This window comes from Conger conger, chromosome 14 (genome assembly GCF_963514075.1).
Source record: "Conger conger chromosome 14, fConCon1.1, whole genome shotgun sequence".
Classification (NCBI taxonomy): Eukaryota; Metazoa; Chordata; class Actinopteri; order Anguilliformes; family Congridae; genus Conger; species Conger conger.
In genome coordinates this window covers 11,097,010-11,119,630 of record NC_083773.1, presented here as the reverse complement: position 1 = coordinate 11,119,630, position 22,621 = coordinate 11,097,010, and the positions used below count along the sequence as shown (strand labels likewise).

The 22,621-nt window shown below is 42.3% G+C and overlaps 1 protein-coding gene across 3 annotated transcripts in view; it reads left to right on the top strand.

Annotated features, from left to right (window-relative positions):
- chl1b (cell adhesion molecule L1-like b) overlaps positions 1-22,621 on the top strand; it is an 82,942-nt gene that overhangs the window by 41,792 nt on the left and 18,529 nt on the right. For all 3 annotated transcript variants that reach the window (XM_061219643.1, XM_061219644.1, XM_061219642.1), the window contains exons 2-16: positions 3,242-3,432; positions 4,495-4,603; positions 5,071-5,258; positions 10,646-10,768; positions 12,430-12,600; positions 13,340-13,375; positions 14,077-14,212; positions 14,318-14,508; positions 15,237-15,368; positions 15,479-15,619; positions 18,492-18,603; positions 19,560-19,711; positions 20,285-20,450; positions 20,566-20,690; positions 21,773-21,874. In XM_061219643.1, coding sequence (XP_061075627.1) covers positions 3,333-3,432; positions 4,495-4,603; positions 5,071-5,258; positions 10,646-10,768; positions 12,430-12,600; positions 13,340-13,375; positions 14,077-14,212; positions 14,318-14,508; positions 15,237-15,368; positions 15,479-15,619; positions 18,492-18,603; positions 19,560-19,711; positions 20,285-20,450; positions 20,566-20,690; positions 21,773-21,874 — 1,984 coding nt within the window. In that variant the 5' untranslated portion in view covers positions 3,242-3,332. The remainder of the gene's footprint in view (positions 1-3,241; positions 3,433-4,494; positions 4,604-5,070; positions 5,259-10,645; positions 10,769-12,429; positions 12,601-13,339; positions 13,376-14,076; positions 14,213-14,317; positions 14,509-15,236; positions 15,369-15,478; positions 15,620-18,491; positions 18,604-19,559; positions 19,712-20,284; positions 20,451-20,565; positions 20,691-21,772; positions 21,875-22,621) is intronic.

Here is a 22,621-nt window from a genome sequence, read left to right as displayed (position 1 = left end):
TCACTCCCATTCTGCCCTGTAAAGGTGAAATTGCTCATTTAAATCAACGCCGCCCACAGCACTGAGAGTTTTGCTCTCATTTGGCTGACTGAATGGATGTGCTTTGGTTTTTACGGTGCACTTGCGCATTTGTAATTGCCTTTGTTCAAAGTCCTGAATGATTTTTCCAGACGAGGTCGATCGGTGAGTGGACTGGCTCACTGTAGCGTAGAACATTGTGGCCCCAGGTTTTGGGTTCACTGGGTGTTGCACCTCTGTCCTCGGCTGACCTCCTAGCTTTTTTATCCTCTGCTGTAGCTTACTGAGGTCAGGAGCACAGAAGGACCATCTTTCTGTCCAGGGATAGTGGTATTTGACCTCCTGGTGCCTTTATCAACGTCAGGCTTGAGGGTTATTGGTATTGAAGGGAGGGATTAACTGATACCAGCAGTGCTACCAGAGCTCTATAGAAATAATATATGTGTGGAGGAAATAGAACCCAGCATTACAGTGCCTGCCATTTTAGACCTGTGATTTCTGTACCTCCTCAATTCTGGTGGGCACATTTTAGAGTGATGTCATTGATCAGTCACTCACATCACTCACAATCAGATGGTGAGCACCACGTGGATTGGCCATCATCCATCTCAGTGATTCTGGGTTGATAAAGCAATAGGCCGAAAACAGCTGGGGAAGTGGAGCACGTTGTCTTGCGAGGGCTGTAAAACCCCCTCTTAAACATGTTAAAACATCCCTGCAAAGAGCAATCCAATTAGTGCTCCATCCCACCTTTTGATTTCAATCTGGGTAAGTGCTAGACAAATCACCATCTGTGGGAAAATACACAGTGGCAGCCCTGCATGAACGCAAACAAGTGTAGCGCCTGGGCCGTTTTTTGGTTGTTTGTCTTATTCCTGTACTCATTATGATTGTAGGGATCATGATACGTTCAGGGCGTTCAGGGGCTGGATCAAGACCCTTTGATTTTGTGCTGTGATTAAAATGGATGGACCTTTGAACCCTTTTGTTTCATGCTCCCCCAAAGACATCGTAGAGGTCATCTAAGATGTCAGATGGCCAAACACTTGAGTCACTAAGGCCTGCCAGAATTAATGCAATTACCCTGAGACACAGGAAGTGGCCCATTTTGAAAATAGAAGCCCACAGAGAAAGAAATTAAATTGACTCTTTCAGTGTCTTGTCAATTATTCAATTACTTTTCATGAGCTGCCGTTTGACCTCCATGTTCCTGTGGGATTTGTGAGCTGAGGGAGGAGATTAAGGGCACAAATATAAGACTGCCTTGTTGAAAACACTAAAAAGCAAACGCCAAAAAAGCTAGAAAGCCAGCTGTTCCTGGAAACAGCGGGCTCATCCACGCATGGCTATCTCTATAGGCAGCTCCTGCCTGTTGAAATAAAGAGCTTAGCGGTCAGAAGAGATTCTCCTTCCCCTATGAAAATCCTTCGGTGGCTTTAAGTAAAAGTTCAGACATCACGGCACGTGGATGGTTGTTCAGACAGACAGTCACTTCTGGGCTTTTGGTACAGGCCTGATTTTAAATATTTATTAGTATATACTGTATGGAGTACAGTATGTATTGTCTTTGAACAGGAAGCAGTTTTAGAAAAATTACCTCATGGACACCAAAATGTGTTAGTGTGACCATGTGTTTATTTCTATTTACACTCAGCAGTCTCCTTGATTTTACCGTGGTGGTAGATTTTGTACAGTGTGTATTTTTGAGGGTGAATATCTTGAAGTATTCATGAGCCGTGTATGATTTAAGATACATTGGAGTCTACGTAGATTTGAGTCACATATTTTGAGGGAAAAAGCAAAGCAGGTCACTGAATTCTGAAGTCATCCCACACTGCACTGCATTTTACAAATTACAGCTAAAAGGAGAGAAACCTAATGAGCTGGGTCACGGCCAGCATAGGAGAAGCTAATGAACGAGCCACAGAAGAGATTCCATCACAAAGGCTTATGGGTAATGTTGCCAGCAATGTGTGCATTCCTGAAGAGTCCATCGCCTCCTCCCCATTCAACTGAAGCTTATTATGTTCTGCCCTATTCATATTCTGTGTGCAAAATAGGCCTATGTTCTTTTTTCTTTTCTTGTTGACGTGGCTTCTCCAGGTTGTAGGAACTACGTTGCCTACTAATTGAGCACTTTTAGTGTCAACGTTCCTTTCAGATATACAGTAAGACCCTGGGGACATTAGTGTAATCATGTCACTAATGACCTCTAAACCTAGTTACAATGTATTAACACTGCATACATTTCTAGTACAACAGTGCAACAATGGGTATGCAAATAGCTGCACTGGTTTGACTGAATTTAATCCAAGATAATTTGAGAATGTATTTTAACCGTCATTTAACCAGGACCCAAATGATTCCTTTCTCATTTACCGAAATGCCTTGAGCAAAACAAGTAGGGGATGTGAAGACCTGTTTATCCAATGAACTGCAAAGAAAACAATCAGGTGGTTAGATTGAATGAGCCAATTTAGGAATGTGACCAGGACACTGGGGTTAACTCTCCCCTTACAGGAAGTGCTGTGGGATTTTTAAAGAACACAGAGTCAGGACATTGGTTAAAGTATAATCCCCATCTCATTCCCCATCTCATCCTCCACCACTACCCTGGGAAATTTGACCATTATTGGCAGGGACTGCTGTGCCCTACTGGCCCACCAGCTACCCACGCATCAGTACCACTGTTCCACTGTTTCCCTAGGAAGTTCTCAACAAGCCCAGCCACGTCTCATTAGATAGGAGGCTGCGTATTATGGCTTCTGGCAGATTCCGAAAAAAAAAAAGACGCTCTCGAGCTAAACATCAGCTTATTTTCCTTGGCATTCTCATCTGTTCCTCTAATGTGGAATTTATGCATATCAGCGCTGTTTGCTGCAACAGATCCCGCGCATTAATAAAACTGCAGACAGCTCTGCCTCGAAAAAAAAGAAAAGAAACAAAAAAACCTCACACTGTTGTGCATATTAATATGTTTTTCTGTCACATAGGCTCACAAACATACGGAAAGCGGTGGGGCTCTCTCGGGGCGATGGTGTGCCGTATAGATTAGCGTGGCGAGCCGGGCTGGTTTTGAGTGAAATGTATGGAGACGGTTTCGGGGGGCGGCGGGGCTTCTGAAGTGTACGCCTGTTACGGCGGGAAGCCAGGCCTGTTGCGCTGCCGGGGGGGGTTACGGCTGAGTGCGGGAGGAGTAACGGGACTCTCCCCACCCTCGCAGGTTTCGCCAGCTGACGTGCCGCTGACTGAGATGAACTGAGCGGGAGGGAGCAGCAGCGTGGTTTCTCCAGGTTTCTCTCAGCCGCAGAGCAATGACTTCGCCCCGGGCCCCGGGCGTGGCCCTCCTCCTGGGCGTGATCTGCAGCTTCAGCCTCTTCTCCCTCGCCCCCGCCCTCGACATCCCGCTGGAGGGTAAGCGCCCTTCCCGGCCGCACCTGAGGTCCCCTGTTCAATTCGCTTTACCACGCGTTCTTTTGTTGCCCCATATTGATTTTATCGTTTGTCTATGTTAGTAAATGTCTGCCATTTTGATTTAATTACTTGCTCCTCTCATGGACTAAACAAGGCCATTGTAAGGCCAGAAGGAACATTATATTGGCTCTGACCTGGCCACCTGACCTTGACCATACAGCCTTTGGTCCTTCAAGCCCAGACAAGGTTCAGTGAGGGGGAGCACTCCTGGTTTATGGTTCTGATTTTAATATTTACGAGATTATTATTTTCTGTCACAGAGCAGTTGTAGGTAATTGGAAAGCTGCATATGTGTCAACATTATCATCTTTGTCCAAATTAATCCGAAATGTTTAATGAAAAGCTCTTGCAGGTTTGCTGATATGGCATGCAGGTATTCTGTAATCATTGATGCCGGAGTTACGATGCATATATTATGGTTACCTTGGAAACCTGACTCAAGGATTCTTCATGCATAAATTATTTAGATCCCTGACTTTGAGGGATCATTTTAATGAAATATTAGGAAATCTTTGAAAAATACAATACTTCATCATGTCTATTGATTTGTAAAAGACATTTTATCAATATGGAGTGCATGTGCAAATCATTCAAACGAATAAAATGTGCCCAAAGTCGTGCTGAACTTACTAAATTGATATGCATAAAACCACTGAATGTGTTTCTGTTCTTTTTTCCTGCTGCCATGGATTATATAGTTTTAGATCAAATGAACAGTAAGTGTATCGTGCTACTTCATTTATCTAAGCATTTATTTGTATCCTTTTTGTGTGTGTGTATATGTATGTGCGTTTTTATGTGTGTGTGTTTGCGTGTGCGGTGTGTGTGTGTATGTTTGCGTGTGTGTGTGTGTTTGCGTATGCATGTTTGTGTGTGGTGTGTGTGTGTGTGTATGTGGTGTGTTCGTATCCACGTATACACCACCACACACCCACAACCACTCCTCACACCACACGCGTTTCGGGCTAACCTCCCAATATTGTCTTTGCTGTCCCTGTCCAGTCGAGCAGCCGCCCACCATCACCGCTCAGTCCCCCAGCTCTCTGATCGCCTTCCCCTTCGACGAGAGCTTCTTCATAATGTGCGAGGCCAGAGGCAACCCGGAGCCCACGTGAGTCACACACACAGGAGAGGCTCCACTCAACAGAGCTTGTTGTTCAGCACTCAGGCTGTAACATGCTCCACAGCCTGCCTTTCAGGTTTTCAGTCCTGAGTGCTGTGCTTGACTTTACATTGTAACATTGTTTGTTTGCATAGCGCATTCCCCTGCGCAGAACGACTTTTGTTTGAAATACTGCATATTTGTATAGCTGTATGTAATTACAGAGCGATTCAGGTTAAGTGTGCTGTGGTACAGTCTACAAGCGTATCTATGTTATAACCATAATGCGGCACACAGAATTGTAACCTGTAGCCTTTTGGGTTATGAATGGGGTTTCTCAACCATTGCGTCACACTACCAATGCTTGGCTAGTGCACTGCGGTTTCAAAGCACTTACCGTAACTACAAACTGCCATGACTTGTTCGTAATACCAGAGATTGCGTGTGTTTGACATAGTTCTCTTTTCGCCTGCTAGATACCGGTGGACGAAAAATGGCCGGGAGTTTGACCCGCACAAAGACTCCAAGCTCATAAATGTGGGAAACGGGGCATTCGCGATCCCGAATAAAGGAAACCTGACACAGTATCAGGGAAAGTATCGCTGCCACGCGTCCAATAAGCTGGGAACGGCCATATCCGAGGAGATTGAGTTCATCGTGCCCCGTGAGTAACATGTCGCTCCAAGGTTAAGAGTTTTTAAAATTGATTCAGAAACAGAAATCCACAGTTGTTTCTTGCTGGATAGTGAACATACAGTACTAGCTGAGCAGAGCGGTTTTGAAATCCCAGAGTACTCTTACCCTTCAGTTCCATCACGGTTTCACCTGGAGACCGTGGAACAGAAATAGAGTGATGCTGCCGTTCCATCACCCCCTCGATATATTTTTCATTTCATCCCAGAGCAGGTACATAAATCATCAAAGAAACCCCCGGCCAGTGGGGACTAGCACACGTGTGACAGGACCTGGCTGGGATCCACTCACTCAGCACTGTGTGTGCTGTGAAACCCCAATAACAGTATTAAACATACCATTTAAAAAATATATATATATTATATATATATATATAAGAGGGCAGAAATTCAGACCATCGACATATCTGGATATACAATATGTGCTGTATGTTAGGAATTATAGGATATATTATGTATTTAATGGCATTATACCATATTGGAAATCGAGCAGATTCATGCTTGTAAAGTCATTTCCTACCTTCCAAAAAAATTCTAAAGCGCAATTTCTAGAAGCACATCCCAGTTACACAGTAATGGATTTTGCTTATTACAGTATTTTAGTTAAGGGGTCACGACAAATTCGGAAGTATCCGAAGAGTTACTGGATGGCCAACATATTTGACTGTCATTATTGCCTATATGCAAACCCCAGAAGCTTTGTCTGGTGTGAACAAACACTCTGTTTTGCCTTTATGGCCAGTACAGTGCACCCCTCTCGCACATGTGTAAAGTAGTACTGCAAGGATCATGCATGCCATATGTTCATATGCGTTGCGGCTGAAGTGGTGTGAATGATTGTGTCCGTGACTTATGAATGTCAGTTTGCCATGTGTCCGGAGATCAGTGCTATGGAATTTCCTGTTACGTGAAGTATTGGCTTCACTTTATTTATGGTGGACTTAACTGGACTTACTTCAGCTACTATCACTGGAAAAGATTTTATTTGACTTGGGGGGCTGTCAGCCTGCATTTCAGCAGTTATCCTTCAGGTGCCCCTGTCAGCACTCTGAAATCGTTTGGAAATAAGCACAGACATGACTAATTATACAATTAGGGTCCAATTGTTAGGTGTCCATCAGCACAAACCATTAAAGATGCTGCTGTGGAGTGTGGAAGAAATGAAACACGGATACACAGAGACAAGTGAGATGGCAAAGTATACACCGAGTATATGAGCCATAAACCATAAACAACATCTTACTGCTACATTATTTACTGAGGAATTACATTTTTGCAATATCTTTAGATCACAGTACAATATAGCAGTACTTATTACAGAAATACAGAAAAAAGGAGTGATAATAAATTAGATGAACTCAGCTGATGGCTAAACATCATTATGGTATAGTGAGGGGTGGCATCATTTTCATTTGGTCTGATTTTTTTAAGGAGTGTTAGGTAATTTAATTGGTAAATGTGGTAGAATATTATCCAAGCAGGACAATAAAGTGCACAGGACACTTGAGAGACATTGGGAAGGCTGTTCTGTACTGACTTGGTATTCTGCTGCAGAGTTCAGTTCAGAATGCACTGGGTTTTATTCATGTATAAACTTCCATGTATACTGTACTGGAGATGGGGATGGATATAGCACTGGCACATTAAAGTAGCTTAGGACATTCAGAGAAATGTCTCTCCCTCTCGTTTCACAACATGGAATGAGTCTGATTGACCTCATGCAGTAGTGTGTGAGGCAGGGAGGAAGTAATCTCAAAACTAGAATGAACTCGAGCTGCAAAATTCTGGAGGCTGTCAGATTGTTGACCAAAAGGAGTTTGAGTCTTTATGTAAAAAACCTCCCACTTGATTCTGTTTTAGGCTTGAGTAGAACTGTCTCTGAACATAACAAAAAAATGTAAACAGCTTGTTAAGGGAAAATGCCCGTTGTCAATTTTCGGATACAGATCATGCATTTCCATGGTTTAACACGGAAGGCCAAATGTTACTTGTCAGTTGCTATGAATTCTGAAGAGCCACAGAAAGAGCTTCCTTTTATGGAAGGGTTTTCACACATCAGTGTCAATCCATGGCAGGGCAAAATAGTAAAACAACAACAATAATTAGATTTAGCTGCAAAATATGGATAGTTTCCTTTACTTTAAAGTGTGACTTTCACAGCTACCCGTGGTTGTATTCACATGCCCCTGCAAACAGCTTGTTTTGTTTTTATTTATTATTTATCTTTTTTCAATACTTTTAACACCGTAGTGGGTTTCTCATTTTGAATCAATGTTTTAATTAGATTCTAATAGCACTCTGTATCAACCGGGTCCAATATGTGATGTGTCAACATAAACATTGCTCTGCCAAGTGCTAATTGAATGAATAACTGAGATGACAGCGACAATTAATTGACTGACTGTTTGACAGGAGGCTTGAAATAGAGTGTCTATCAACCCCATGTTGATAGAATACTGTAATACATGGAAATTAGCAAATTAACCCAAGATCTCCTCTGGGCTTATACAGTACCTGATAACTAGGGCTGCCAGTTTGTCTCTCCTTGTTTTCCCGCATTGTAGTGCTCCACCAGCAAGTGGTCACCATAGCTTCCTCCAAGTCCTTTCTCAAACAATTATCCCATTTGCACAATAATATAAGTTGATAAATTGCTTCTAATTAAGCACAGATGATGATTGTCAATGATGATTACAAGCGAAACGTGTTAAAGGTTCAATAGGTAATTTTGGACTTCTAACGTTCAAGAGAGGAATAGCAGCAACAAACACCTTCAAACCACGACACTGTTTATCCCTCCCCCTTCTCTGTAAATGCGCTGATGTTGAAACGCCATTGGCTGTGGCAATTAGAACCAATTTTCAACCAATGAGCTTGAATTATGGTACAGTTATACAATGTTTTGGTACAGTGTGTCGGGCCGTCAACTGTATATTTTGTTACCCGAATTTAAGGACTATAAACACAGGCAGAGGGTAAGCCAGCATGTCAGTGAGCCTTTTTCAATGATAGAAAGGGATTTACAATGGTCCTGTAACAATATTTGAACACAAAAATCTTACCAATTGTACCTTGATTGGTTTTGTTAGAAGCACTAGAAAATGCCCAAATTAAAGTTATATAACATTTAATTCATGATTCAACTAAGTAAGTTACTTAGTTGAATAATTGTATGCTATGGTCTTCAATCAAGACCTCAAGTAGAATCAGGTGTGTTAGTGCTGGTCTGAAACAAAAACCTGCACCCAGGGGGTGTCTTGGTGGCGCAGCCTGTAGAGCACTGACCGCATGCTCACTGCGAGCCGCGATGTCGGCCGTTCGAATCCCACCGTCCGACATTTGTCGCATGTCTTCCCCTCTCTCGCTCCCATTCTTCCTGTCTCTCTATACTATATACTGTCCAATAAAGCTGAAAAAGGCCTAAAAAAAATATATCTTAAAAACCTGCACCCACACTGGCCCTTATGGGATAAGACTCCCCTGCTTTATCCAATATCAATTCCATTTTCCTTTTCCCTCAAGGGAGTTAAATTAGTAATTTTAATCATTACAAAATGTGTAAAGTGCAACAAGCAAATCTGCAAGCGAGGAGAGACAAGGAACAAATAAAAACAAAACCGAACTGCAACCTATATAGAAAGTGCTACCCCATAGTAACCTCAGTTACGTATGCACGTATTCTTTTCTGGTCTTATAAAACACCATCACTGGCTTTTGAGGCTACATTAATGAGGATCTCTTAAACCTCACTCAAAAACACAAACACAAAAACGTAGGCCAAAGCATCTGAAAAAGTTCAGTTCTCTGTTCTAAATCCCCCATCCCTCGAGAAGCTCTCATGAATTATTCACAAACCTCCCAAATTCATGCCACAGGAAAAAAAAGCCCGCCTCTGTTTTGACAGTGCACTGATATTCTCCTCTCTTCTTCACATGTGGAGCTTTGCATTGTGGGATTTCCCTTCTTGCTGGAAGCTTGCATTGTATACCCTTGGCGGGAGAGAGGAAAAACAAGGGAGCATGGGGACATAATTGCTCCCTCCCTTTCATGATTCAGAAGCAAACCCCATGCGGGGTGGCTGCCGTGTTTCATACAGGCATTTGGGGGATTCCCCTCTTGAAGCAGGGGAAGGGAACAGGGAACATTCGGATTCAGATCCAGCCCGAGGAGTCCTGAGTTCTGAGTAGCAACGAAAGTCGACAGACCATGAGCCGACCAGGAGTGAGGACCAAAGACGTGTAGCATTTAAACTTCCGTCCGTATTCACGTTCCTTATTAGATCTACTAATTGCTTTTTTATAAGTGTCGCAATTAGAAATTCAATTGTACAATTAGTCACTTGATCGTGTCGTTAGAGTGCTTATGGGGACCCCTGGAGGATAACCATTGAAAGTTGCAGTAACCTACATCTCCATATATTGTTGTATTAGAAAAGCCCAGTGCTTAAGCTGCTTTCTAGACAACTCGGAAGTCATGATTTTCTACTTCTTAACATGGGGCAAATCCATCAGTCCTAACTTCACAAGAAGCAGTTATCTGACATTATACAACATGGAGGTGCACTTCATAAATAGTAAGCCATCAACTAAAAGGCAATGCAAAACTTTTTTTCCTGCATGACATAAATTGATGTCAAAGTAGAATGTTAATTTGGCCACATAAACACCAGCAGGTTTTGACCGTTAGGCATGTTCTTTGTTAAGTTTGGGATCATTCACCTGGAATGCTGGAATGCTGGGAAATTCTGGCCTCCGACTTTGAACACTGCATCAGTCATGTAATTTGTAAGGGCCAGCTTGAATGACCTTGTTTGGCCATTTTGGGTGACCAGTGTTGGAGCAATTGTGTTTAGTTTGCTTCTGCGATGTTTACTGGGTTACAGGTTACAAAAAGATCATATTTTGCTCGTGCCATTTTTCTTTCAAGTATAGAAAATTAAAACAACTGATGTAAGAAACATATTTGTTTTGGCAGAAAGCATTGCTGTGCAAAGTTGAGTTTTTCAGCTGAAAATGTAGGCCAAGGCTAACCTGTTGTTTGTTAGATTTACCCCATGTACCCGTACAAATGTGCTAAATGAGTTTTCTAACAGATGTGCAGAACTTTTTGTGGAGATTAAAGAAGGAAAAAACGATCTCAGCAATGACAATTTTGCGTTCCTGCACATTCAATGTGAGGCTCCACTCCATAATGGAAGCTCTTTGCTCTATCCAACCTCTGGCTGTAATATGGTCGAATAAATGTTGTGAATAGATGTTGGGTGACTGCCACCCACAGGGAATAGATGGAACTGCATGCTTGTTGAACAGTGCTCTCAGATATAACACACCATTTGTTGCTTCTGCTCTTGTTTGGTTAGATGTCCCAAAGTTCCCAAAAGAGAAGATTGAGCCCCTCAAAGTGGAGGAAGGGGAATCCTTCATTTTAGAATGTAAGCCTCCCAAAGGTATCCCCCCTCTGCAGATCTACTGGATGACCTTAGGTGAGTTCATCTTTAAGGGTCAAGTAACACCGAATTCTCAGGATTTACTGTATCATGGGTTCACTAGCCATAACAATGCTACAGCTACCACTGTATCCTCATTGATGTTCCAAACAGTTGATGTGTGTATGGTTTGGCCTAAATCTCTCATAATGGCTTTCCTGGCTTTCACTGGCACAACAGTGTTCCTTATATTGAGCAACAGCAATAACACACTCCAAAGGAAAAAGCTTAAAATCAACACTAAATACTGAAATCTCTAGAGCTGCACAGGTTAGCAATATGTTTGCCTTCAACAGCACCCTGGGGTCAGGTGGTCATGTCAAAAGGGCAATCAATCTCACATTGCAATCTCACGCCTGCGTGTTTGCTAATCAATCAAGGAAAAAGAAAATGGAAAGAGAGCAGACTAGCTCACTGAAAAGTTATGCTTCCTCTCTGGAAATTTGGTGTTGTGGTTAGTGTGATTGTCTTTCATGCGAGAGACCAGGGTTCCAGGCTCACCTGGCCCTTTCTTTCACTCACTCACTCACAAAAATTATATTTATATTATATTTTTCAACTTAGTCCAGGGGGTTTGGGGAGAGGCAATCTTAACTGAAATAGGTCCATTGGAGCAACTCTCTGTTTACCAAACTCTACCGAGTTCACTTAGGTAGTAAAATCAAGCAAACAGCCATCTGCCCCCAGGGTGCTGTTCAGGGCAAAAAAGGCATGGAGCACCTGCACTAAGGAAGCAGTTCAGCACAGACATTTGCCCCAAACATTATGATGGCCTGAAATGGGGGGAGACTGTGTATAAAAAGTGCTGTAATTTCTGTGCCGTTCAACTGTACGACAGACATTTGTTAATGCATTCAATGTGCAGACATCTTTTGGATTCGTTTCAAGCACCTTTGAAGATGTAAAGACAGACAATTGGCAGAGGAATAGGGGGCTTTTGTGCTACAGCATGCTGCATACAGAAACTGGGAAATAGATGAATAGGAATGGAAGTAGGAAAGTCCTATTGAGACATAAATAATGAAACCGAACTGAAGGACAGTCAATGAATACGGTCTGCAGGTATCTGCTCCTACCGTGCGCTACACCACCTGACTTCACTAATTATTTTACCTGCTCGGTTCGGATAATAAGCTAATGTTTGCAGACACTGCGGCCCGCAGGACGCGGAGTTGAGTAGCACTGCTCTACAGCATAGAAATGTGAATGAAAGGATATAGAAGCATTCAAGTATCTGATGTTGTATTAGTAATGCAATATCCAGTGACATGTAGCCCAACTAAGTCAACAAGTGAAAATGAGCTTCCGTGGCTAACTCTGACACATTTATAGACATGCTATAAATGTACACCAACCTTGTTAAATGAATTAAAAAATGAAATAAAACTTGATGTGAGCGTTTTTAATAATGCTCACATTTTGAGTCCAGGTTTATTTATTTATTTATTTATTTATTTTTGCACAATAGCAAAGACAGACAACAAAAAAAGAGATTATCACAGTTTAAAATGTGCAAGGTGAGACATGAAACCCTACTGGGCTTATATGGGAGCCTCACCCAAGAGACACAATGGTCAGAAACCATTGCATACAAATTATAGAAAAAAGAACTCCTTTAGCCAATGTGATGTGTCAGCCGTCTCATGCGTTCTCCTCAGGTCTACAGCACATCGAGCAGGACGATAGAGTGTCCATGGGCCTCGATGGCAATCTCTACTTCGCCAACGCCTTGGTTAAGGACAGCCGCAGAGACTACTGCTGCTACGCCGCCTTCCCGCGGATACGGACCATCGTCCAGAAAACCGCCATGTCCGTGATCGTCAGCAGGAGTAAGTGCTGCCACACCACCCTCTCCTCTGCAGTGCTAGAGGTCAACGTGATCATACCTAATCCAAGTACTCTGGAATACATATCATTGCTCACCGTCCTCAAATATACACTCAGTGCACACTTTATTAGGAACATCTGGCGATTATCTAATCAGCCAATTGTGTGGCAGCAGTGCAATGCATACAGTTCTGTAGATACCGGTCTTCAGTTAATGTTCACATCAACCAATCACATTCCCAATGGGAAAAAAAATTGATCTAAGTGAAATGAATATTGGTGGCAGATGGTTTGAGTATCTCAGAAACTGCTGTTCTCCTGGGATTTTCACACACACTAGTCTCTAGAGTTTGCAAAGAATGGTACAAAAAACAAAGAAAATCCAGTGAGCAGCAGTTCTGCAGACAGAATCGCCTTGTTAATGAGAGACGTCAGAGGAGAATGGCCAGACTGGTTAAAGCTGACAGGAAGGTGACAGTAACGCAAATAACCACACATTACAACAGTGGTATGCAGAAGAGCATCTGTGAACACACAAGGCATCAGAACTCCAAGTGGATAGGCTACAGCAGAAGTAAAAAAAACAAGTATAATAAATACCCAATAAAGTGCTCACTGAGTGTATACACATGTCGTGTGTTTATTTTGTGTTCATCGTGAACCAGCACCTGTGTGTTGGGCTGTACATCGTGTGATCTCCTGGTACCGTGACATCATTTGCTCTCCATCTTTGCATTTCAGTCAAGTCTGCCAATGACTCCGATAGCGAGGCAAGTGGTGAGTGTCATTTCATACCACTGTGGCTCCTGTAACACCGCGCTGCTCCGCGTAGCTAGTGAAAGAACCTCTCTTCTAACTTTAACTCAACTGAAGGACATGCGAGATGCAACCTTCACATGCAATGTATGAAAATACACTAACATCGTACCCATGCTACCCGTGAGTTGCCCATGTCATTGGTTCCTACAGTGCAAGTAAATTAACAGCATTACTACAATTAAATTATTTCAAATTGAAATTGAATGTAATATTCATATAATATTCAGCTGAGAATGATAAAAAAATGAATATAAATAAATATGTTGCTTATATGGCACTAAATACATGTGTATGATATTATACAAGTATTATACAAAAATACTGTTTAGAAATATGAAAAAATGCAACATTTACAAACTCGTATCTGCTTGGAGCCCATTCACTTTGGTATCTTTAAAGCTCAATACTCTCAGAACGCAGACAGAACCATCTAATTCTCAGCTCACATATCGTTGAATATGTGTGTTTTGTGCATACGCAACATATGATACATTTTCTTGATGTAAATATGTGTAATACATCGATAATCTAAGGATGTAAATGCAAACATAATCATCTGTCATGTCATCCCGCTAGTCTAGTCTTTCTCTGACATTCTAAAAACATAACAAGGCTGTGAGCTTTAAGTGCTAAACATCTCTATCACATCAATTATGCAGCCAACGCCATTCTGGAAAGAAAACCCAGGCTTCTGGTGCCCCCTGGTGGCAAGACAGAGGAAGGACATGTTAAACAACTGGAGAAAGGACTGGTGAAAGGTGACAAACTGGAGCTGGAATGCATCGCTGAGGGATTGTGAGTAGACTAGACTGACACCTATCCTTACAGACCATTGTGAGCTATTTCCTTATAATGTGCAATTGCCTTGACCCACATTAAGCCCTCTCCATATTTCCTTAGTCCAACTCCGACGATAGAGTGGACTAAGGAAGGTAAAGTAGGCCACGAAAAGCCTGAGAAAGCAACCATCGAGAACCACGGGAAACTCCTGACCATATTGAAGGTGGACGCTGACGACGAGGGCATGTACACGTGCAGGGCGGAGAACTCCCACGGACACGACGTCTACAAATTTGACGTGAAAGTCGAAGGTGAATTAACGAGTGCAATTTCGCAATTCCGCTTCATTGATTTTGAATGTTTTACAGGTCACAGTTCACAGGCTGACATTATGATGTTATGATTCAGTATGATACGGGCACAATGTATTTAATGCACTTGGAAAAACATGGTTAAAGCAATGGTTTTCTCTCATTTTTGTTTATGGAAAAAGCACCACCTAGTGTTTACTTATTGCCAGTGAGCACAAGCCTGCCTTAAAAAAATACATTAAAACATGATATTAAGTAATTGATAACTGCAATGCTACAGGGGCTAAATGGAACCATTGATTGTGAGTTTTATTACAAATCAAAAAGTAATAATTCAAAGTCAGGGGTCACGCTTTTGTCCAATGGCACTGAAAACCTGAAAACACTGAAGTCCTCAATCAGTGGGGCCTTTATTTGTTTGCCTGATTTTACCCTTGTGTTGTCTTAAGGGTCAAAAATGACCCACCAATATGTTTAACTAATTAGTCTAATTAATATTTTTTCAACTTTAAATTTGATGACAAAGTTTGTCATGAGTGACAGGTTGTTTCTTCATGCAAAATAGATTTGGGGTTTAAAAAAGAAACTGCTTGTGAAGGCGAGTCATGGGGAGTATACAGAATGTTAAGACTGCACAATTGTTAGAAAGAAACCCTTTATTGATGTATTGGCTATTCACCAGATGACATTACAGTGCTGTAACACTTTCACTGGCTGTTCTCCGGCAGAGCCTCCCCGGTGGCTGGTGGAGCCACGCAGCCAGCTGGCGACCATCGGCTCAGAAGTGCAGATCAACTGCTCAGCCTCAGGTTCTCCTCCGCCCGCAATAACATGGCGGATGAACGGACAGCTCCTCGAGGGTGTGTAAAGGACGCCGGTCAACCGCTGAACTTCCTGAATCTTCCGTCCGTTTTATGAGTCACGGCGAGAGCGGATTTCATTCCCTCATTTGTTTTTTGTATTTCTGCAGACACCACGGTGGCCAACAGAAACGTGCTTGGCGGCACCATTGTTCTGCGCAACGCTCAACCTGACAACAGTGCGGTCTATCAGTGTGAGGTGTCCAACAGGCACGGGACCCTCCTGGCCAATGCTAATATCATGGTTATGAGTAAGTTCATTATCTGCTCCTGAATGCCTGCTGAGGTGTTAGTTACACCTTGAGCCTCCTGAGAAAAGTGTATTAATTACATTTCTTGTGACCTAATACAAGTAGCAAAAAAACGGTAGCAGTGAAAATATTTGTAAAAATAAGATTTCCTTGTAGTGCAGGTTTCAGCATAATGGAATATATGGTTCTTGACATTAAGGCCAGAGATTCATGTCCTTCACAAGGAACAAAAATGAATTTATGGGTCTTAGGAGGCTTATTTACTGTAAGTTTACAAATCATAAAAAATGAACTATACTGCCCAGGGCACTGGTTAGGTCACTAGTCATGACCAGCAGGGTGTGGGTTCAGATATAGTCCTGGGTTCAGTTTTAGTTCTGGGTTCAGATATAGTTCAGAACTCATTTTTTGGTCCCTTCAACATGGCCAAGTCTCATTTAGCTCAAGCTGTATAAATTAATTATATGTGAAAGCAACGTGTGAAGTCCTCAAATATTCACATAAAAATGCATTTCCTGAACAAGTACTGAAGATCTACATTAGTGCACTTACTCAGGAAAGTCATTTAAATCTTTGGAGCCAGTTATCATGTTTCAGTTCTCGCGTATGATCTGATAATAGAGGTAGAGCAGGCAGATATGTGAGATTAATTATCATTTTCAGTAGAAGGGTTGCATTTGTATGACACCTTTCCCCTCAGGGTCTCAACACTTTACAATAAACAACTGCCCTCTAAAATCAACCACCTCATCAGGCAGTCTCTTCAAAGGAAAGTTAGTACATTGTATTAGTATTACTAGGCACACTTTAGAGAATGGTTCATGAATTTGCATTAACTAATGTTAATATGAATTAATTTATTAATAAATCCATTAATTAAGCATGACATTAACTTTTCATTTGTTAATGCATTTATTAATAACTTACTATGAATATGTATATATTAGCAAAGCATAGGATGAACTTATAATAAGTTAACCATTAACAAATACATTACATTACATACATTTTCATTCGAATATGAATTGGCAATAACTAATTTAGTTGATAACATGAATTAATGATGTACAAATACATTAACAGAGCTGTACATATTAACATAGTTAGTAGTAGTTAATTAACAACTACATTAACGTAACATAACATAATGGTGAAAAAAGGTAATTCAGCCCAGCAATGCCAGCCTTTTCCTTCCACTACTGCTTAGTTTGCCTAAAAGCTAAATAGTATCTAGCACCGTATCAAGCCTGGTCTTGAAAACCCCCAGTGTTTCTGCCTCCACTACATGTCCTGGCAAGCTATTCCAGACAGTGACCACTGTCTGTATGAAAAAATACTTACAATTATCTGTGTGGAATTTGCCAACTTCCATTTGTGCCCTCTTGTTCTGCTAACCAAACTCACCCTGAAGAATTGACTGTTGTTAATTTGTTAATTCCTTTAATTAATTAAAAACCTCAATCAAATCCCCCCTAAGTCTAATTTTACTACGCTTCAAGACATTAAGCATCTTACGTCTGTCCCCGTAACTCTTATCTTTCATATATGGAATCAATCTGGTTGTCTTTCTCTGAACCTTTTCCCGCGCCTCGATATCTTCCTTATAGTGCGGTCCCCAGAACTGCACACAGTACTAATAAGTCAGGTCTAACAAGGGTATTGTATAAGGTGAGGAAGACTTATACTCAATACTCCTGGCTTTGTATCCTAGCATTCTTTGGCCTTTTTTTTTTACTGCTACCGCACATTGACCTGAACCTGAAAGGCTTTAGTTCATGGAACCTTTTTGCAAAGTGTGACCATCTACTCTATATACATGGTATCCCTTTATACAGGATGTTTACTGATGGCAGTCGGGTTAAGTACCCCACTTGAGTGTATGCCAGCTCAAGGGCCAGTCGTGAGAGGCAGTTTCTTATTGCAGTCGGCTAATAGAAAGGGCAGACAGTACAGCCCCCCCCCCGCTAACACTGGCGTCTGGTCTGAGAGTGAGCTGTGCAGCATCTTCAGAGGAGTGAAGCTCTTAGCATGTCTCGCAGCGCGGCTCTTTTATATGCTAACAGCTTCTCACGTTCCAAATTGCGAGGCTGGGAGAGAAGTGCCGCGGCGCACTCGTAGCCGCTAATATACGACCGTTCATAACGCCGCGCGAATGCCACTGCGAGGCCCTCTCACTCAGCACTGCGCGCACGGTGAATGGGCCATTTGCATCCGTCGACGGGACATCTGGAAATTTCCGCCGCTAGGCAGCTGCTGGCTGTTGGAAAGAGAGCAGACCGATCCTCAATGAACACATCGAGAATCAAAACTGATGAGCGATCATGATGAGAGTCATTTCTCCCCTGCCACAATATTATTCATACTTATGCCTATATCCAAAACTAAAAAAAAAATCCACATATCTATTTTAGTTATGCTGTCTCTGTTCCATTCAATTAAACACGTTTTATTTTGAGAAATGGCAGTGAATTACACAGGAGTCACATTGTACCAGGCATAATATTATGGATTTACTGTACTTTATTTTGACATTGTAAGAAATTATGTTCCCATTGTATTTATGTATTTATTCACTGATTAAAACTGGATTTCCTGGATAGCCCAGTACCTCCCATAAGTGCCAGCCATGGCACTTTGGCCATTGTGGCAATAATGGCTTTCAGAAGTGCAATCAAGTCACTTGATACAAGCAGCATATGGCCTAGGAGTGCACCTGCAATAATCTGAAAGGCAAACTCCAACCTGAATGTACTCTACAGCTCTACATCTGTTAATACACTGGCAGGCTACCGTATGTGAGCCTCTGTTGGTAGTGGACAGTATTTGCCAAAATAAAGTTCAACACTTTTTGACCACGGCCTGTAACCTCCAGACCTGCCTCCTATGATTCTCACGGAGGACAACCAAGAGTATGAAGCTACAGAGGGGAAGAGCGCCATCATGCACTGCAAGGTTTTCAGTTCACCGCCGTCCATAATCACCTGGTGAGTGACTCCCCCCCGCCCTCGGCCATACCTGTGGAGAGTGGTAGACTAGCGCTAGACACGACCATATGGCCACAAAATATGGCTTTGGAGCGCTGCTATGAACAGCCTTTCTTCTGCCCACCAGAACTACGGTTTACAATGCAAGCAGAGGGCATTCTGTGCGGGTAAACCTATTTTTAAAGGATTTCTTCGCCGTTCCCAGTAGAGTGAAGCAGATGATAAGTGTGAGTTCTGCAGTCTGGGTGGAGGAACATCAATTCCCATTTAGGGAGAGTTCTGATAAAAAAGCTGAGATTGAATATGTTTGCTGATATGTTTTGGGTATTTACAGTACACGCACTACTGAATTTGGGGAATTTGTGTGATCAGAGAACTTGGTAGAAAAATCTGTTTGACAGGATGTTGTGTTAGTCTAATGAAAGCTCTGGGTGTTTATAAGGCCGGCTTGTGTTATTAACAGAAGGAGGGTCAGATTGTACACACTGGATATGGTTCAGAATAACTAATCATGCACTTGAAAACTTGGTAAATATATGTGTTTTTCTTTCAATTATAAATGAGGAGCTCAAATGACTGTTACTGCTGTCACGCTTTTATTTGAAACTCTAATTGTCTCCAGATAAAACACCTTTTCTTGGTGTTTTACGTCAAAAAATACAACTCATCCTTTTCTTGTCATAATTGTTGAAGATATGCTGAAGATCTGTATAAATGTTAAGTGAACTCCAGTAATAAGTCTGAGTTCTTCTTTCTAACATTCATGTATTATATTTAGAATATTTTCGAATGCAGAGCAAGCATACTGCCATTATTTACAGCATTCCCCTACCAGTGAACCGTCTCTTACTGTATGCACGTTGTGCTTAGTATTCATTTTAGAACACAAGTCCTCGTCTGGCACTTGTCATTACACCGATGTATACAATTGATAAATATGACTATAAATCTTGTAGGGCCTCTGTGGAGGACTCAGCGAGATTCTCTAAGCATGAGAACGGCTCGCTGGAGATCCACAGCGTTGAGAGAGGGGACGCGGGCCAGTACTCCTGCATTGCCTCAAACATCGAGGGCGAAAGCATTATCACCGCTTCACTCGATATAAAAGGTATACTTTCATTACAGCTCTGCGTGTACAGTGCTGTGCTAAAGTCTTGGGCTCCCTACCTTCTTCTTTATATTAATTTGTTCTTCAGTATTTTCATATTTATTTTTTGGTTTTCCGCATTAGTGTGTACATGTGAAAAGAGCAAATCTGACATTTCCAAAAATTCTTTTTCAAAAAAGATGTTGCAGTGAAATTTTAAATAAAGTATCATTTTTATTAGGTAATAGACCACTTTTCAGATAAAAACTTGTTTGAGACTGTCTGGGATTACCTGGACAGCCAGAAGCAAGCGAGACAGTCGCAGGACCTAAGATAACTGATGCAGGGGAAGGGCGATCACAACAAATATTGATTTGATTTAGTTTTGAACTGTTCAATGCTCTTTGTAGTAAATTTTCATTATTTAAAAGTGTAGATTTAATTATTTATTTAAGTATATTTGCTTTACTGATTTTCTCTACATGTGTCTCAGAGTTTTGCACAGTACTGTATGCGTGTGTCTCAAAAAAGATGCAGAACACAAAAAAACAACCAGGAAAAAAGCATTTATACCATTAATTTTGGGCGTCTCAGTTCCTACCAGAATTGTGGACCGACCGCAAAACCTCAGAATCCTGAGGGGAACCACTGCCCATTTCACCTGCCTGGCTGAATACGACAAGTCCTTCCGAGGTGACCTTGAGACGCTTTGGGAAAAGGATGACGTGGAGTTAGTCTTCAACCACACTGAGAACGCCGGGTAAGGCCCCGCGATTCGTCACAGCGCTTCGCCATTTAACCCAGTGGGAGTTTCTTGTGATCTCTGGGCTTCAGCCCGTACAAATCAGAGCCTTGCTTTATCTCCGTGTGGACAGATTCGTTTTGGACGACGGGGTTCTGCAGATCATCAACGTGAGCCATAAAGACCAGGGCACGTACACGTGTCGGGTCTTAACCCCTCTGGACGAGGATTCGGCCTCCGCTGAGCTTGTGGTGTTGGGTAAGTAGCGTAGTTTGCAGGCATATTCAACACATAGCGCATCTACACTGCCACACTCAGTGCATTAGAGAGTTAATCTCATCACTTTTCAGCCCAGCAGGGATGTGCATAACACACACTGGGCCCTCAGCTATGTGGCTATAACACTGAATATTCAAACAGGGCTGCAACCTACACCATTCAGTAGCTCAGGGACCTTGACTTGCTTGCGCATCCTTCCGCAAGAACACGTGCAGGAGCACGCATGCACACACACACACACACACACACATACACACACACACACACACACACACACACATACGCACGCACACACACACGCACACACACACAGACACACATACACACATACACACAGACACACATACACACACACACACACACACACAAGCTTAAAAGTTTTTTAAAAATGCATAATACATATATAAGGGGAATAAAATGGACTATGGAAGATATTTAAAACAGATTTCTGCCCATAGAATAAGTGGGTGTACTATGACTGTCTGTTTGCAGTATATTCTACCCTGATGCTATGTTTTTTTCATTCAAAAAATATGCATGGATGGAATAGCTTAGGCAGACTTGTGTGAATCAGACAGAGCCTTCTGGAATAGACAAAGGCTCAGTGCTACAGATGGACTACAGGAGCCTCGAAGAGCTGAATGTATCTTTCATATGTCAGATAAAGGCTTCCTTCAACATGGTTCGTCCCACTCAGCGTACGGTCTACGTAAAAAGGAACATGCTACATGACATACATGACTGCGGAGCTCACCAGGGAGCTCAGAACATGGCGTCGTTCAACACATCAGGGATGCTAACGCATTAGCGCATTTACAGTCGCGCCGCATGGAGGCTCGCAGCACAGGAAACTCAGCTCTGCGTAGGTCTGCCACTGCAAAAGAGTATTCAACCAGAGGATTATTGTGTGCTTTAGTCTGGCTCTTTGTGCAGTTCTCCTCTCAGTTTTCCAGAAATAACTGGGCGGGCGTGAATAGAGTCATTCCATTGCAGTTGTCGGTTTGGCTTTCACATGCATTAGCGGTGTTGTACCTGAGCGTGTTGTTGTGGTGTTGCGTCAGATGTCCCAGATGCTCCGGAGGACGTGGTGGTGTTGGAACGCAAGAACAAGAGTGCGAGGCTGAAATGGGTCCCCGGGGACGACCACAGCAGCCCCGCAAACGGTAACGAGGCCACCTGACCTTGCCGCACTGCAAGCCCAGCATAGTCATGCGCACCTTTGAAGCAGCCTGTTATCCTTTAAAATAGCATTAAAAAAAAAATTTCTGACTTATAATGGTCTAGAGAGGAATGGCAGCAACAAACACCCTCAAACCACAACACTGTTTATCCTTCCCCCTTCTCTGTAAATGCACTGACATTGAAACCCCCCATAATTGGCTGTGGCAATTTGAACCAATTTTCAACCAATGAGCTCAAACTATTGTACAGCTATACAATGTTTTGGTACCCGAATTTAAGGACTATAAACACAGGCAGAGGGTGAGTCAACATGTCAGTAAGCCTTTTTCACTAATGATAGGAAGGGATTTACAATGGTCTGGTCACAATGTTTTAACAAAAAATATTACCTATTGTTCCTTTAATGTGCACTGTCCTGCATAAAGATTTTCCTGCATTGGAAGGCTTCCTAATACTCGCATCTGCACTGTGCAGATGACCTGACCATCAGACCTGGGTGAAATACGTAATTGTTGTGGATTCAAATACTTTTCTATGCTTTACTCAGCTTGTCTGGTGTATTGGAACCGATTAAATAAAAAAGTGCAAACCCTGCCTCCTGGCCATCCCGGTCGGCTCAGTTGCACCAAAGCAATATCAGTCGAGCACAAAAAAGTATTTGAATCCAGAACAATTATGTGTCAGGTCTGCTGACCATCCGTTGCCCAAAACGAATAGACCTTGTGACC